Source organism: Salmo trutta, chromosome 5 (assembly GCF_901001165.1).
Source record: "Salmo trutta chromosome 5, fSalTru1.1, whole genome shotgun sequence".
NCBI classification, from domain to species: Eukaryota; Metazoa; Chordata; class Actinopteri; order Salmoniformes; family Salmonidae; genus Salmo; species Salmo trutta.
Window position 1 is genome coordinate 23,326,219 of NC_042961.1, and position 16,938 is coordinate 23,343,156.

At 44.8% G+C, this 16,938-nt stretch overlaps 1 protein-coding gene across 3 annotated transcripts in view; it reads right to left on the minus strand.

The window, feature by feature from the left end:
• Positions 1–16,938, minus strand: part of qkib (QKI, KH domain containing, RNA binding b) — a 92,201-nt gene that overhangs the window by 25,202 nt on the left and 50,061 nt on the right. For all 3 annotated transcript variants that reach the window (XM_029753052.1, XM_029753051.1, XM_029753050.1), the window contains exon 4: positions 11,504–11,647. In XM_029753052.1, coding sequence (XP_029608912.1) covers positions 11,504–11,647 — 144 coding nt within the window. The remainder of the gene's footprint in view (positions 1–11,503; positions 11,648–16,938) is intronic.

Sequence of the window (16,938 nt, forward strand, 5' to 3'; positions counted from 1 at the left end):
CTATTACAGACTACAAAGGGAAGCACAGCCGAGAGCTGCCCAGTGACACGAGCCTACCAGACGAGCTAAATAGCCTCGAAGCAAGCATAGAAGTTAACACTGAAACATGCATGAGAGCATCAGCTGTTCCGGGCGACTGTGTGATCACGCTCTGCGCAGCCGATGTGAATAAAACCTTTAAACAGGTCAACATTCACAAGGTGTGTCCTCATGGACATTTTCAACCTCACCCTGTCTGAGTCTGTAAGAACAACATATTTCAAGCAGACCACCATAGTCCCTGTGCCCAAGAACACTAAGGTAACCTGCCTAAATGACTACTGACCCGTAGCACTCACATCTGTAGCCATGAAATGGTTTGAAAGGCTGGTCTTGGCTCACATCCTGGACTTCCTGACGGGACACCCCCAGGTGGTAAGGGTAGGTAACAACACATCCGCCATACTGATCCTCAACACGGGGGCCCCTCAGGGGTGCGTGCTTAGTCCCCTTCTGTACTCCCTGTTCACTCATGACTGCACGGCCAGGCACGACTCAAACACCATCATTAAGTTTTCTGATAACACAACAGTGGTAGGCCTGATCACCGACAACGATGAGTCAGCCTATAGGGAGGAGGTCAGAGACCTGACCGTGTGGTGCGAGGACAACAACCTTTCCCTCAACGTGATCAAGACAAAGGAGATGATTGTGGACTACAGGAAAAGGAGGACTGAGCACGCCCCCATTCTTATCGACGGGGCTGTAGTGGAGCAGGTTGAGAGCTTCAAGTTCCTTGGTGTCCACATCACCAACAAACTAACATGGTCCCAGCACACCAAGACAGTCATGAAGAGGGCATAACAAAACCTATTCCCCCTCAGGAGACTGGAAATATTTAGCATGGGTCCTCAGATCCTCAAAAGGTTTTACAGCTGTACCATCAAGAGCATCCTCACGGGTTGCATCACTGCCTGGTATGGCAACTGCTCGGCCTCCGAACGCAAGGCACTACAGAGGGTAGTGCGTACTGCCCAGTACATCACCGCGGTCAAGTTTCCTGCCATCCCATACTGGAGCGCCAAGTCTAGGTCCAAGAGGCTTCTAAACAGCTTTTAACCCCAAGCCATAAGACTCCTGAACAGCTAATCAAATGGCTACCCAGACTATTTTCTACAACAAATGCGGCCTCAGGATATGCGGTTTCCAGTTTGCACGAAGTCCAGTGTAGTTCCTTGAGAGCTGTCGCGGTGTCGGCATTACCTCCCGAGAAAATTATCTCAGGAGGTAATGCGTCAGGCATTTGACGGTGACCATGAGTTGTTAATCATGAGACATACCCCTCCGCCTTTGCTTCATTCATCCTGACCACACGATGAACGGAGAACCCTGCTGGCTGTATGGATTCGGACAATATGTCTGGAAAGAGAGCCATGATTCCATAAAACAGAGTATGTTACAGTCCCTTATGTCTCTCTGAAAGGAGACCCTCCACCTGAGCTCGTCTACTTTATTGTCCAGGAATGTTAGCGAGTAATAGATGAATACTTGGAACTGATGGATGGTTTGCTTGCCACCTGAGCCTGACTACAACCCCACCTCTCCTCCCTCTACTCCGGCGTCAACGTTTTGGTGTAGCACCCGGGATGAATGGGGCTACCTCGGGAAGTCTAAACAAAGGATTCAGGTCAGAGAAGTCACATTTCTGGTCCAAAAGTGATTTTCGGCTATAGGAAATAATACTACAAACGTTCTGAGCAAATAATAAAATTAGAATAAAATAATTACGCAAAATACTAAAAAGTTGGCTAGGAGATAAAAACAGGGCGACCGTGTCTGTCGGCGCCATCTTGTCAAGTCTTTGAAAGTAATGGAAGTTTCAGAAACTCAGTTGAGTGTTTGGCGTGGCACAGACAGAAGGGCCAGCTCTCTCTACAGTGAATTGTTTACCCACTGTTTACCCATGCCAGTTAAACGATGGGCACGGCGGGCATCATTCGGGCATCATTCCCCAGCGCCCTTATCTTCCTATAGAAGACACCACTCAGCCTTCACAACACCCTAAAAGACCGCCACAGCGATGTCACTTCCTCCCCAATCTGTCTCTGTCTCCACATCTCTTAAAATCTTCCAAAAGATGCTGTCCGTCTACCGTTTGAAAAACAGATGAGATTTGGGTGTAAAAAATGCATGTCCTTGTCCATTATTCATCTTAAAGGCTGCATTTCTAATTGGTGGTCTGGCGGAGGACTGGAATTGCTATCCGCTCTCAAAAAAGCGTCTCCTCTCTATTCTTTTCAGAGCCAAACAGTCTGGAATGTAATAGTGAAGAAACGTGTTGATATAGAGATTGCTGTGATAACAGTGTTGGAATTACCTATTGTAATATTACTGTGTCTGTTACTTATTCATAACGATTAATGGATCATGTTCAACTGTCTTTGAGTGTGTCTCAGAGACAATGCATTTGGTATGAGAGCTTTTAGGCAACAGTGAAAGGCTTCTGTGCATAGGCAATTTTGAATTGTTTTGCAAATAACAGTCTTATTTCTGCTATTGATCAAGCCCTTGAAAAGGAGTCTGCTAAATGACTAAAATGTCAAATGGATAGATCTCTAACAAAATACACAGAAGTCAAATAATTCACTCTTAATTTATTTGTGAAACATTTTTTGAGTGGTGTTGTACGATCCACTCCATTTCAGTCTCGCAGAGTTCAACAAACACATCAGTCTTCATTTCTCACACATACAAAAATACATTGTTGACATTTTACAAAGGTCTGTAATAGATATCATTGAAGTCAAGTGCTCCATTACACGGTAACTGCCCTGTGTGTGAGAAATTAGACGTTTTCTTGACAGAAGGTACATTTTTAGAACAGGCCTTTATTTCAGAGGTGACATTATGTTTCACACATGCCCCAGGATGGCAGGCAGGCGGCTGGTGAAATGCTATATCTAAGCAAAACAGCACAGCAGCACTAGATTCATTTCTCTGTCTGTCGACTCTCAAAACACTCTCTTTTTTACAGGCCTAATCACTCACTACCAGAGGGGAGGGAGGTGAAGGAGGAAGAGGGGTGCAAGAGCCGTCACTGCAGCCCCTGGTTTCGAATCCAGGCTGCGTCGCATCCGGCCGTGATTGGGAGTCCCATAGGGCGGCGCACAACTGGCCCAGCGTCGTACTGGTGTGGCCGGGGTAGGCCGTCATTGTAAATAAGAATTTGTTAAATAGTTATCCTTAAATAAAGGTCCAAAATATTTCTAAACAACATAGGCGATAGGGTGAGGATGGAGATGGACAGCTTGTTTCCCAGAGCTTGGGGGGTCCTTGCTCGCCCATCGCTGTCTGAAAACAGGGGTAGTCAGGGAGGAATCCAAGCCTTTCTTTTTACAGTCACATGGCCTGGGCTCTTTTGAAGGCCCGGAACGAGAGCCATTCAACAGGTTGCCACGGAGACACATTTTCTACCCCCCCTTCACCCCATTCCCCCATTTTTTTCTGCCAGATACCCAATGTAAAGGAGGGGGGGAAGAGAGAGGGAGCCATTGGGTGCGAGGACAGAGAGGGTCATGTACTGGATTGATTCAGTGAGAAATGCTTAACTCTCCAAAATGATTTAATAGAGAGGGAAAGAGAGGGGGAGAGAATGTGTTACAGTCTTTGTGTTTGAGAGAGAATGAGACAGAGAGGGAGAGACAGAGGGAGAGAGCGAGAGAGATAGAGATAGACAGACAGAGAGACAGAGAGTGGGAGACAAAGAGAGAGAAAGGGAGACGGAGAGAAATGGGGAGAGATGACCTCTGAAGCCCAGAGCGGAGCAGGGAAGGAAAGGGGAGAGGAAAGCCCCACAGAGAGCATTATCCAGCCCCGAAGGAGCAGAAAGCCCAGTTCAAGATTTCCACACTCCAGTTATAAACAAAGGCTCTTTTGATGGTCTTTCAGCCTCAAAGACCTGGATGACTACTCAATCATGTGACCAGAGAAGAGGTCCCTGCCGTTCACGCATACAAGAACCAGAGCCACACACGGAGACACACAGTTACCAACGCACATACACGCGCACACTCTCTCTCTCTCTCTCTCTCACACACAGACACACTCTCACAACTTCACATAGCTGCAGATCAGTCACACGCATAAGCTAACATGAATCAGAATCATACACCTCTTCATGCATCCATGCACGCACACACACAGACACGCGCACAACATCCCAGCCACCCCACCTAAACGCACACGCCGGCCGAGTCTCGCGCACATCTGAACTCTATTCAGCTGGGCTGACCCTCCCTCATGGGTCCTGGGCTGGGGCCCTGCATTCTCAGAGACAGTGAGCAGCAGAAAAACATGTCATGCAAGAGAGGGTCTATTGTGCTGCAAAGGGAACAGATGGGAACTCCCACAAACCAGTGGGCTTTTGTTCAGCCATTCTGCGCTGCTCTCTCTTCCCTCATAATACAAGTCTGTACAATTGTCGAGCACAAATGCCGATGCTTCCCTCTGCCTCTCTTACCTAACACATGGCTGATTCTCCCGCGCCCTGGCTTGTACACCGAATTGATTTTCATCAAGTTCCCAACCCCCTAAGGATGTGCGGGAATTGCAGTGGCATATCCAGCCCCCTTTAAAGTATCTGCTAGTGAGAGTGTATTTGATCCTGTCTAAAATGCGTCAGCTGTCTGTGGCTAACCCCCATTGAACGGAACATGCTGGAAAATCCCTCCACTGGAAACTTGCCGATGTAGACTCTAAGTAAAATTCACAAGTGGCCAGGGATTTGGACCAATGCGCCTCCTAAAATCTCAGGAGAACTCAAGGCCGTCTCAAGACAAGAGAAAATGTGTGTTTAGATGTGTGCGCGCAATATCATAGCACCAGTTCAAGCTTGTAGTGTCGGTGTGTAAAATGTTGAGACGACAGGGAGAGTTTACGGACAGATTGTGTGGAGCAAATGAGTCTGAGAATGAGCACGGCAATGAGAGAGCGAGAAACAGAGAGCGAGTGAGACGGAGAAAGACGGAAAGAAACAAAAGCTGACAAACCCAAGAAATGGAGTGAACCGCTGAGTGTTTCCCTCGAGACAGCAAGTGTTTAATAAAAACTGTCCATTGTAGATGTGTCCTCTTCTGCTAAGGGCTAAGGAGGAGACTTGACTGACAGGCTGGGCTGGGCTGCAGGAGGTTTGAGTCCCAGACGCAGTGTGTCTGTTTACTCAGGTTCGCCTCGCTCAAACACTACACTGGCACAGCTGGCCAAGCCTACGGGGTGGGATGAGGGGCACGCACACACACACACACACACACACACACACACACACAAATCCTCCACCATTTGAATTCCACTTGATCTTTGAGCCCGGACAATTAGAGCCTGCATCTGTCTGTCAGAGTGGTGGGGGCCAGGAGCCATTGCGAGGCCCTGCTGATAGACAGGACTTTAATTAAAGCTGGTCCCCTCAGCGCCGGCCGCTTAGGCTCTGAGTCTGTTTGCTACTGCTGCTACGACTGTCTACTGGGGAGGCACAGAGTAGAGACAGGAAGCAGAGAGAGCCTCCACTGCTATCAGTGACAGCATTACGCAGTCCTTCCAGGATTTTGCCATTCTGCAATCACATTTTTTTTTGTGTGCAAAATCAACAATTTCTTGCATATTATGCGAGGGCTTGTAAAATTTGACGAATTAGTGCACTATTACGGCATAGAAAACGGTCAAATCTCTGCAATATTACTGTATAAAACTTTCGACCACCTCGTTCAAAAAGAGGGTTCGCAATTTAAACTGATCACCGCACTTTTACTGCATAAAATGGTTCAATCAAGCTACACGTCAACAAACCTCTCCCCATCATAGATTTCATGGTAAAAACGGGACCAAAATGTTCGCTAATTGCCATGCAAAAGGTCAGAATTGCTGCAGCAAATTAATACATTTTTCTCACAACTATCACAACCAAAAAACATGCAAAATCCTGCAGGGACTGATTACGTCAGGTGGCTGTTGGCATGGCTGTTGGCATGGCTGTTGGCATGGGTGCTTTTGATGTCTACTTTTTTGTTATTTCTTTATATTTATTATATACACACACACACAGCCTAGTGCTGAAGTTGCACGTCTTCCTATTTACTGTACTAGGAATAGACACGTGAGTCTTTTTGATATGCTGGTGTAGGAGAGGAGGTTTAACCTCTCTAGGGTAGGGGCAGTATTTGCACGGCCGGATAAAAAACGTATCCGATTTAATCTGGTTATTACTACTGCCCAGAAACTAGAATATGCATATAATTATTGGCTTTGGATAGAAAACACCCTAACGTTTCTAAAACTGTTTGAATGGTGTCTGTGAGTATAACAGAACTCATTTGGCAGGCAAAAACCTGAGAAGATTCCTTACAGAAAGCGCCCTCTCTGACCATTTCTTGGGCTTCTACACTCTCTTTATTGAAAACTGAGGATCTCTGCTGTAACGTGACACTTCCTACGGCTCCCATAGGCTCTCAGAAGGCGGCAAAACGCTGAATGATGTCTTTGCAGGCCCTGGCTGAAAAACAGTAGCGCATTTGGATAATGGTCGATCAGAGAACAATGAGGCGCGTGCACGAGGCGACACCATGTTTTTATTTTTTCGTATTTGAACGTAAACAGGGTTTCCTGGTCGGAATATTATCGTTTTTTTACAAGAAAAATCGCATAAAAATAGATTTTAAACAGCGGTTGACATGCTTCGAAGTACGGTAATGGAATATTTAGACATTTTTTGTCACGAAACGCGTCGGGCGCGTCACCCTTCGTCACCCTTCGGATAGTGTCTTGAACGCACGAACAAAACAGAGGATATTTGAACATAACTATGGATTATTTTGAACCAAACCAACATTTGTTATTGAAGTAGAAGTCCTGGGAGTGCATTCTGACGAAGAACAGCAAAGGTAATCACATTTTTCTAATAGTAAATCGGAGTTTGGTGAGGGCCAAACTTGGTGGGTGTCAAATTAGCTAGCCGTGATGGCTGGGCTATCTACTCAGAATATTGCAAAATGTGCTTTTGCTGAAAAGCTATTTTAAAATCGGACATAGCGATTGCATAAAGGAGTTCTGTATCTATAATTCTTAAAATAATTGTTATGTTTTTTGTGAACGTTTATCGTGAGTAATTTAGTAAATTCACCGGAAGTTTGCGGTGGGTATGCTAGTTCTGAACGTCACATGCTAATGTAAAAAGCTGTTTTTTGATATAAATATGAACTTGATTGAACAAAACATGCATGTATTGTATAACATAATGTCCTAGAAGTGTCATCTGATGAAGATCATCAAAGGTTAGTGCTGCATTTAGCTGTGGTTTGGGTTTATGTGACATTATATGCTAGCTTGAAAAATGGGTGTCTGATTATTTCTGGCTGGGTACTCTGCTGACATAATCTAATGTTTTGCTTTCGTTGTAAAGCCTTTTTGAAATTGGACAGTGTGGTTAGATTAACGAGAGTCTTGTCTTTAAAATGGTGTAAAATAGTCATATGTTTGAGAAATTGAAGTAATAGCATTTCTAAGGTATTTGAATAACGCGCCACGGGATTCCACTGGCTGTTGAGTAGGTGGGACGATTTCGTCCCACATACCCTAGAGAGGTTAAGGGTTAAATGCATGGATGTGACAGGGATGATTCACATGGTCAAGGTCAGTGTAAAGGTTAATGCAACCAGTGGACAGATAGAGGGGTCTCACAGGCTAACATCAGCTGACTGACTTACCACCATGTTCTTCAGCTGGAGGACAGTCTTAAGAGTACCTATAAATCATATGTACTACCGTAAACACTTTATGAGTACAGTATAATTAGATCAGAGTTTTTTTTATTACAGATAATTTGAGTCATTAAGACTTTACAGGAATTTCTTATTTGCAACAATCTGTTACAGATGAGCAGAGGTGCAACTTTCACCGGGGACGGGGACATGTCCCCCCCACATTCTGAAATTGCATTTTTGTCCCGCACCAGTTTTATCATTGGAATGTGATACAAAATGAGGCAACAGTGTGCTTTAGGACCATGCGGACGCCTCTGAGCATCGGGTAGGCTGTTTGGAGTTGTTTATCAGACTGGATTTTTCAAAAAGAAGAAAAAAAAAAGAAAAAAAATCTTAATGTCCCCCCCACTTTTAAAACCAAAGTTGCGCCCTTGCAGATGAGTAAATCAGGGAGTTACGCACACTCCTGCTGGAGTGCACGCACACATTTACACACACACATGATTTTGTCCCCCTCATTTTGTATGGCTCAGTGGCAAACTGACGATTGCAGAGGGAGTAGTACAGCCAGACAGTCTGCATAGTCACACAGGGGACTGGTCTTACTCATGCTACAATGCCAGTGATGATAATTGCTTTTGGCACGGTTGCTGGTCACTGAACGCTGCAAGCACACAGGCACTGCTACCGCTGATGATAATGATTATGATAATGTTCTCAGCGTCGAGATTTTCAGTTTTTATGGTTTATGGTTTATGGTTTTAGGTGATGTGATTGCTATGTAGGTGATGTGATTGCTATGTAGGTGATGTGATTGCTATGTAGGTGATGTGATTGGTATGTAGGTGATGTGATGGCAAGCTATTTGCAGCTGGATGTCGTTCATGAGTGTATGCAGCGTGTATGCAACGTGTATGCATCTGAACCTGAAGGTCCTAAATGTGAGCCAGAACTGACAGCTCACCCGATTCCTATAACTGTACCAGCAACCAGTGTGCTAATGTCATTCTATCATATACATGCGTTACTATGCACCACGGCAGGCTGCTGTCCTATACGCCTAGAGATAGAAAACTCCCAGCAACATGTGTCACTCCACTGCCCAACTGACGACGGAGCAGAACTGGCAGATTGAACGTCAACCGACGCGTTCAATCTGTATGTAAATTTCTGCGGGGATTAAGGAGCTCTTTAGGAGAGTTGGAGAGGAAAAGCTGCTGGCTGTTATCTTTACACAAACAGTGGGGAAAAAACACATCCCCTTCTTTATTTTCTTTGCTTGCGACAAGCCCCTGGAGGCAAACGCTGGTCCCGTTAATGGGTTGTACACACAGGGTTGTTGGGTTCGCTCCTTCACTCCCACACGCTTGCCTCCCGGCCAGGACCTATCCGTGAGATCACACTGGCCACGCTGAGAGGGGGGTTAGGGGGAGAGGATGGGAGTGTGGGAGAGAGGAGATGCTAGAGGGGAGAGGAGGTGCGGAAGGGGGGGGGGGTAGATGAGAACAGAGAGGAGAGGGTAGAGGAGAAAGGGGAGAGAGGAGATGCTAGAGGGGAGAGGAGGTGCGGAAGGGGGGGGTAGATGAGAACAGAGAGGAGAGGGTAGAGGAGAAAGGGGAGAGAGGAGATGCGGAAGGGGGGGGCTAGATGAGAGCACAGAGGAGAGGGCAGAGGAGAAAGGGGAGAGAGGAGATGGTGGAGGGAGAGGGAAGGAGAGCGAGATACTGTCATGTGGGTGGGCTTCGGAGCAGTGGGGACAACGGAGACTGTTGTTTTACAGTGGTTTTACCTGAAGGATGCTGGTATCTCTACTCTGATAGCCGGAACATGAATGTCTGTTGTTGGTGGAAGCTTGAGGCCCAAGGGAGAGTGACATCCCTTTATTAGCTAATAAAGCTGGCGGAGCCCCTAGCTTTATTTCTGCAGTACCAAGGCAAAGCGGTAGATATGCCTCATCACGTCACAGTCTTTTAAAACATTTGCCGTCAGACAAAATGTCAATATTTTAGCTTATCCTCGTCAGAACAGCGCTTGAAGGCTTTCTGTTCTTGAGAAACAAACATCCTAAATTCTGTGGTTTGAAAACTTTCATTGACAAGCAAAAAAAAACACAACAAAAAAACGAATCAAAACTCTCATAGCAGTAGTAGTCCTGTATCTACCATTAATAGGGTGTGTACATGGGACTACTTCGGCCCTGTGATGGGATGCTGATCACGTCATTTCCTGATCTGTTCCTCGTTAGCCAGTGAGTGAGTCATTCCCACCCATATCAGCCCTGCTTCCAACTAACATCTGCAGCCCAAACCTACATACAGTAAATACAAAATCACACACACACACACCTACCTTGACTCCCATCCAGGTTCCTCAGATGCCTGACCTTACTCGTCTTGTGTTCATCATTCATTTATGAGCGGTAATTTGATCAATGAGGACCAGCTACACGGGTCATGCTTTCTGTGTTAGCAGCCTGTCGGGGTCTGTGTATGACAGCATAACCTAGAGAGCACCTATTACCCCATAGGACCTAGCCAGCCAATCACATGATCTTACGGAGGCCCTCCGATGTCACGTTGTCCCAAATAGACTCCCGACAGACACAGAAAAGGAACCGACTTTTTTTACTTCCCAGAAACTTCAACAACAGATGGGTTGGGAGACATGGGCCGGCTAACCTCGGAGACGTCACGCTAACTGTAGGCTGCACATGGACATCCAGCATGGCCATTCATCTATGGTGGGGTGTAATGTATCAATGATGGACACATGTAATATGATACAAAGATTCCTCCAAGAGTGAACGACTTATTCACCCACGATCCTCTTTCAACCCTATTTCGTCATCATTCATTCCCTCACACACACACACACACACACGTCCTGCGGGTTATTTCAATCTGTGCGTACACACACATAACTAGAGACCATCGGTGGTGAATCTCATGTGCTATTTCAACTCTTAGTCCTTTTGGGTTTATTTGACCAAAAGGCCGTTTTTATCCTTTTGAGTCGCCATGCTTTAAGAAAGGAAAATAATCCCTCCAGCAGACTGAGACGATGACACCATCCTGCAGGTTCCTTCCTAAACTTCCCCTTTCTCACTACGACGGAAACTCTCACTTCCTGTTCATCAAGTGACACCAAGGAAATGAAAGGGAGAACATGTGGAGGATCAGCAAAAACATCTCTCGCTCTCTCGCTCTCTCGCCCGCCCTCGTGCAAGCCCCCGTGCATGGGCGCGCGCGCACAAACACATGGACGTCTTTGGTATTGATTTCACTATAAAAGAAACCGCTGTATGTTTTTTTGGGGAGGATATAAATATAGTCGTATAGCTTTAGCCACTGACATAAAAGCTGACTACTTGAATGTGCAATCAGCGGTAATTCGTTTTAAAGGGCAATTGCTTTTGTGCTGATTCTATAACGCTCAGCTCATTTGAATGAAATTCTAATATTAAGCTGTTGGCTGATACATAATTTCACTGCAAGAGTGATGACCATTTTTGCATGCACACGCGCACACACACGCACATTATGGCACATCATCTTGCACATGACTCTTTTAGCACAGAAATACAATCTAGAGTGAACTACAACCAATCCATTTTTACCACTTGATATTTGCTTCCTCAATATAATAATACACATGACATCGATTTCAGCTCTTTAAATAAACACATCTGATTGGTGACATTTCTGAGAGCTTTCTTCTGAGCCATGCATCACTGGCCCTCGGCAACAGGAAGTGACACGGGGCCACTGACTCACCGCGGGCACCAGTAGTTTGTTGACCTCCTCCACGGCCCTCTTCAGCTTGATCTCAGCGCGGTTCTGAGCGTCCTCCACCGTGATCAGGACATGCAGGTCCTCATTGAGGTGCTCCCAGTTGGGCTTTCCTCGGTTCTGCTCCTCCTGAAGGGGGGGGGGAGAGAAAAAGAGTTAAAAACAAGTCCAAAGGCTGTACTTCATGGGCCGGTTTCCCAGACACAGATTAAGCCTAGTCCAGGACTAAAAGCATTCTCAATGGAGTATAGCTTTTTAGTCCAGGAGTGTCTGGGAAATATACTGAATAAAAATATAAATGCAACATGTAAAGTGTTGGTCCCATGTTTCATGTGTTGAAATAAAAGATTCCAGAATTTTTGTGCACAAATTTGTTAACATCCATGTTAGTGAGCATTTCTCCTTTGCCAAGATAATCAATCCACTTGACAGATTTGGCAAATCAAGAAGCTAGTTAAACAGCATGATCATTACTCAGGTGCACCTTGTGCTGGGGACAATAAAAGGCCACTCTATAATGTGCCGTTTTGCACCTACTTTTTTTTTTTTAAAGGTATCTGTGATCAACAGATGCATATCTGTATTCCCAGTCATGTGAAATCCATAGATTAGGGACTAATTCATTTATTTAAATTGACTGATTTCCTTATGAACTGTAACTCAGTAAAAAAAACTATAATTGTTGCATGTTGCGTTTATATTTCTGTTCAGTGTGGCATGCCCTGAGCGTACAAGACATTAGGCGCACCTTCCTAATATTAAGTTGCACCCCCTTTTTCCCTCAGAACAGCCTCAATTCATCAGGGCATGGACTCTACAAGGTGTTGAAAGCGTTCTACAGGGATGCTGGCCCATGTTGACACCAATGCTTCCCACAGTTGTGTCAAGTTGGCTGGATAGGGCCTCCCGAGTGGCGCTGCGGTCTAAGGCACTACAGTGCTTGAGGCGGCACTACAGAACCGGGTTCGATCCCGGGCTGTGTCACAGCCGGCCGCGACCGGGAGACCATGAGGCAATGCACAATTGGCCCAGCGTTGTCCGGGTTAGGGAGGGTTTGGCCTGCCGGGATGTCCTTGTCCCATCGCGCTCTAGCGCATCCACACTGACACGGTCGCCAGTTGGACGGTGTTTCTTGCGACTGGCTTCCGGGTTAAGCAAACAGTGCGGCTTGGCAGGGTAGTGTTTCGGAGGACGCATGGCTCTCGACCTTCGCCTCTCCAGAGTCCGTATGGGAGTTGCAGCGATAGGACAAGACTATAACTACCAATTGGATAACAGGAAATTGGGGAGAAAAAAGGGTTAAAAAAATAATAATACAAAAAAGTTTTCTGATGTCCTTTGGGTGGTGGACCATTTTTGATACACACGGGGAAACTGTTGTGCATGAAAACCCAGCAGCTTTGCAGTTCTTGACACACTCAAACCGGTGTGCCTGGTACCTACTACCATACCCTGTTCAAAGGCACTTCAATCTTTTGTCTTGCCCATTCACCCTCTGAATGGCACACATACACGATCCATGTCTCAATTGTCTCAAGGCATAAGAATCCTTCTTTGACCTATCTCCTACCCTTCAACTGCACTGATTGAAGTGGTTTTAACAGGTGACATCAATAAGGGATCATAGCTTTCACCTGGATTCACCTGGTTAGTCTATGTCATGGAAAGAGCAGGTGTTCCTATTGTTTTGTACACTCAGTATATGTGTTTTGATGACGATCAATGGTCAAATATTGCTCCCGAGTGGCGCAGCGGTCTAAGGCACTGCATCTCACTGCTAGAGGCGTCACTACAGACCCTGGTTCGATGCCGGGCTGTATCACAACCGGATGTAATCGGGAGTCCCTTAGGGCAGCGCACAATTGGCCCAGTGTCGTCCGGGTTATGGGAGGGGTAGGCCGTCATTATAAAATAAGAATTTGTTCTTAACTGACTTGCCTGGTTAAATAAAGGTTACATCATTTTTTACATTTTTTTAATATGATCAACAATAAATGATTAATGAATGTGTAATTTGCCCCCTTCAAATTATAACATAATACAAAAATGGGTAACACTTTACTTAACACACAGCATCATAACCCTTTATGACACGGTCATAATATGTCATAACACTGTCATGACATATTTAGACCTGTTGTGACATATACTGCGTTATTTTATGGCTGTTATGACACCTACATAAGAGTGTCAAAAGCCACAAAACAAGGCAAAGTGTTCCATTACACCATAGCCTACTTGTCAACAGCATGTTAATGTTAATTAAAACATTTATGTTATTGACCATATTCAATTATCATTGTAACTGTGCAAACATTGATGTCGGACATGCACCTACCCCAATGCTCTGTTGCTGATGACTGGGATGTATGGAGAAGCATATTTAGCAGCAGGACAAGACAAGACACCTTCTTTGTGACTGATGTCCGACATAAGGGCATGTACGTGATAGGCCTATCTGGCTTATATGATGGCTCAGTTATATGTGGCTCAGTTGGTAGAGCATGGTGTGTGCAACGCCAGGGTTGTGGGTTCGATTCCCACGGGGTGCCAGTACAATTTTTTTTTTAATAAAAAAATATAAATATATAATAAATATATAATAAATGTAAGTCGCTACTGTAAGTCGCTCTGGATAAGAGCATCTGCTAAATGACTAATGTAAATGTAATGGTCATGTTGCTTCTTGACAGTGTCATAAAGTGTATTTTCTTAGTCCAAGTAATGTGACATAATGTATTTTCTACAAGTTATTTAAAATATTATTTAAAAAAAAACACGACTGTAAAGAATTCATTACAACAACAACAAAGGACTTAAGAAAAAATACATTTCAATAAATGTGGGTTTTGACACTCTTATGTAGGTGTCATAACCAGCCATAAAATAACGCAATATATGTCACAACAGGTGTAAATGTATGGGTCAGTGTTATGGGACGGGGGCTGGGATTTAAAAAAAAATAATAAATGACATAAATATAGGACAAAACACACATCATGACCAGAGAGACCTAAGACAACAACATAGCAAGGCAGCAACACATGACAACACAGCATGGTAGCAACACAACATGACAACAACATGGTAGCAACACAACATGGTAGCAGCACAAAACATGGTGCAAACATTATTGGGCACAGACAACAGCACAAAGGCCAAGAAGGTAGAGACAGCAATACATCACGCAAAGCAGCCACAACTGTCAGTAAGAGTGCCCATGACAAGTTCTGTGAGTTGTTATGACATATTATGACACGGTTATGACGTGTTATGACACTGCGTGTCAAGTAAAGTGTTACTCCAAAAAAAAAAATGTTCTCTATAGGTATGGTCAAAGTGCCACTGCCAGAAGAGAAGAGTTCTTTAAGGGAGTAAGCTCTATGGACTTGTTGAAATCCCCACATTCCTCAGACCTCACTGAGAGCGTAACGGTTTCCCTATTTCACTTAGTCAATATACCGTAGCTAATCTGTTCAAAATGAGGCAAACATAGCCCGTGTTACTTCGGTGCCTCCACGCGAGAGTCTAAAAGCGACTGGCTAGGTCCAAACAATAGTGTAAACTATAGACAGACGGGAGGTTAAGCAAAGTCCCAGGTGCCTTTTACGTTTCTCTTTACTCTTTACGCCGTGTCTTGTTCCTCTCTACTCTCTAACGGACCTACGGCGCCGCCGAGTCTCAGGGCTCCACACAGTACAACCTGGATTGTTGTTAGTAACGCAGCAGCTCTTTTCCTCTGGTCAAAGAAAAGCTCACCCTTGTTTTATTACCACCAGTACAGACTAGGTAGACTCCAATCGCATAAATATGCTTAGAGCTTTTAGAATGACAAGTGAGTGAGCGGGTTTTATTCAATTCCGGCCTCAATATTAGCATAGAACGTGTGGAAAGCGATGGGAATAAAACAGCATAATACAACTCCGACATGTCGTTCTCTGCTTCCTCGCCAACCCAGAACTACAGAACAAACAACAATCCCCCATTACTGAACAACGGAGAGAGAGAGAGAGAGAGAGAGAGAGAGAGAGAGAGAGAGAGAGAAAAAAAAACCCACGGTAAACAAACAAAAACACAGCATATCCGAACAGACTCCACTTTGATCTGCCTAAACCCATGACACCGCAGCGGAAGACAGGACGCACACTACATGACATCAAAGGTGGCGTTCCTCTACAAAGAGGCTTGTATACCTATCCCAGAGAGAGACAGAGAGAGAGAGCAAGAGAGAGGGAGAGAGAGAGAGAGAGAAAGTCTCTGCGTATGGGCAACATCAGATCAGGGTTGTTTCTGTTGATCTGGAATGAATCCTTTAGCCTGAAGCCTCTGGTGTGTGAGACTCACAGTGCACAGTGTGTGAGCTGGCGGGAACAAAAAAAGAACTAGATGTGGTTTGTTAATCAGATTGTCTAGATTGTTAATTGATTTTAAGATCTGATCTAGTTAGTAAAGAAGTGATGGATGTTCAGGAAAGTGGAATTTGGACTCCATTATTTGGACTAGGGTATTTTGGAGTCGCAGGAGGCTGGTGAGAGGAGGACAGCTCATAATAATGTCTGGAATGGAGTGTATGGAATGGTATCAAACACCTGGAAAATCATGTGTTTTGATGTGTTGGATTAACATTCCACCTATTCTGTTCCAGGCATAACTATGAGCCTGTCCTCCCCAATTAAGGCGCCACCAACCTCCTGTGTTTGGAGTGCGGAATTGCGGTGAAAGTACATGAACAAGTCACTTGTGTTTCGATAACATTTTCAGATCAAATAATGAGTGTGAACCTGACACCCCCTAGTTTCTTTTCAAGTGTCCCAGCCTCAACAGTGCTATTGTACATGCCACAAATCTCCATATTATTCGAATAAATGTCGGAATGCTTTGATTTACATGACACGCGAATCAAAGATGACCCCATTTAAATCAGGGAGTTTTGTTCAGGCAGGGGTGGGGCTGCACGTCAATAAAAAGCCACTCTCCTTTCATCTGCTACCTTTTAAACCGGGGAATAAAAGGGATATGGAGAAGAAAAGATGAAAGACACATCCTCTAATTGACTTTGTCACACGAAAGTGAAGCCTGGTAAAATATTCACTCATCCCCTCCTCCTCCCTTCCCTTCTCATATTTGGTGTTTTCCTCCTCGTGACTCCCCAAATGAAAAATCTAAATCTGATTAATACAACAAAGGTATACATAAACAAATCATTTTTTCTCTCACTCTAGTTGCAAATGGGAAATTGATAGCTTGCGGTCTGTGATTGTTCTAACACTGTCCCTGTAATTTCAGCAGAGCAGTGATTTAGGATTCCAATGCCTTTTTACCGAAAAGCACTTATTTTAAATTCTCTGTTTATTTGAGTTTGTCTGATCATTTGATGACGGGGATAAGGTGTTGTCAGAGAGACCATGGGGAGGTGAGCT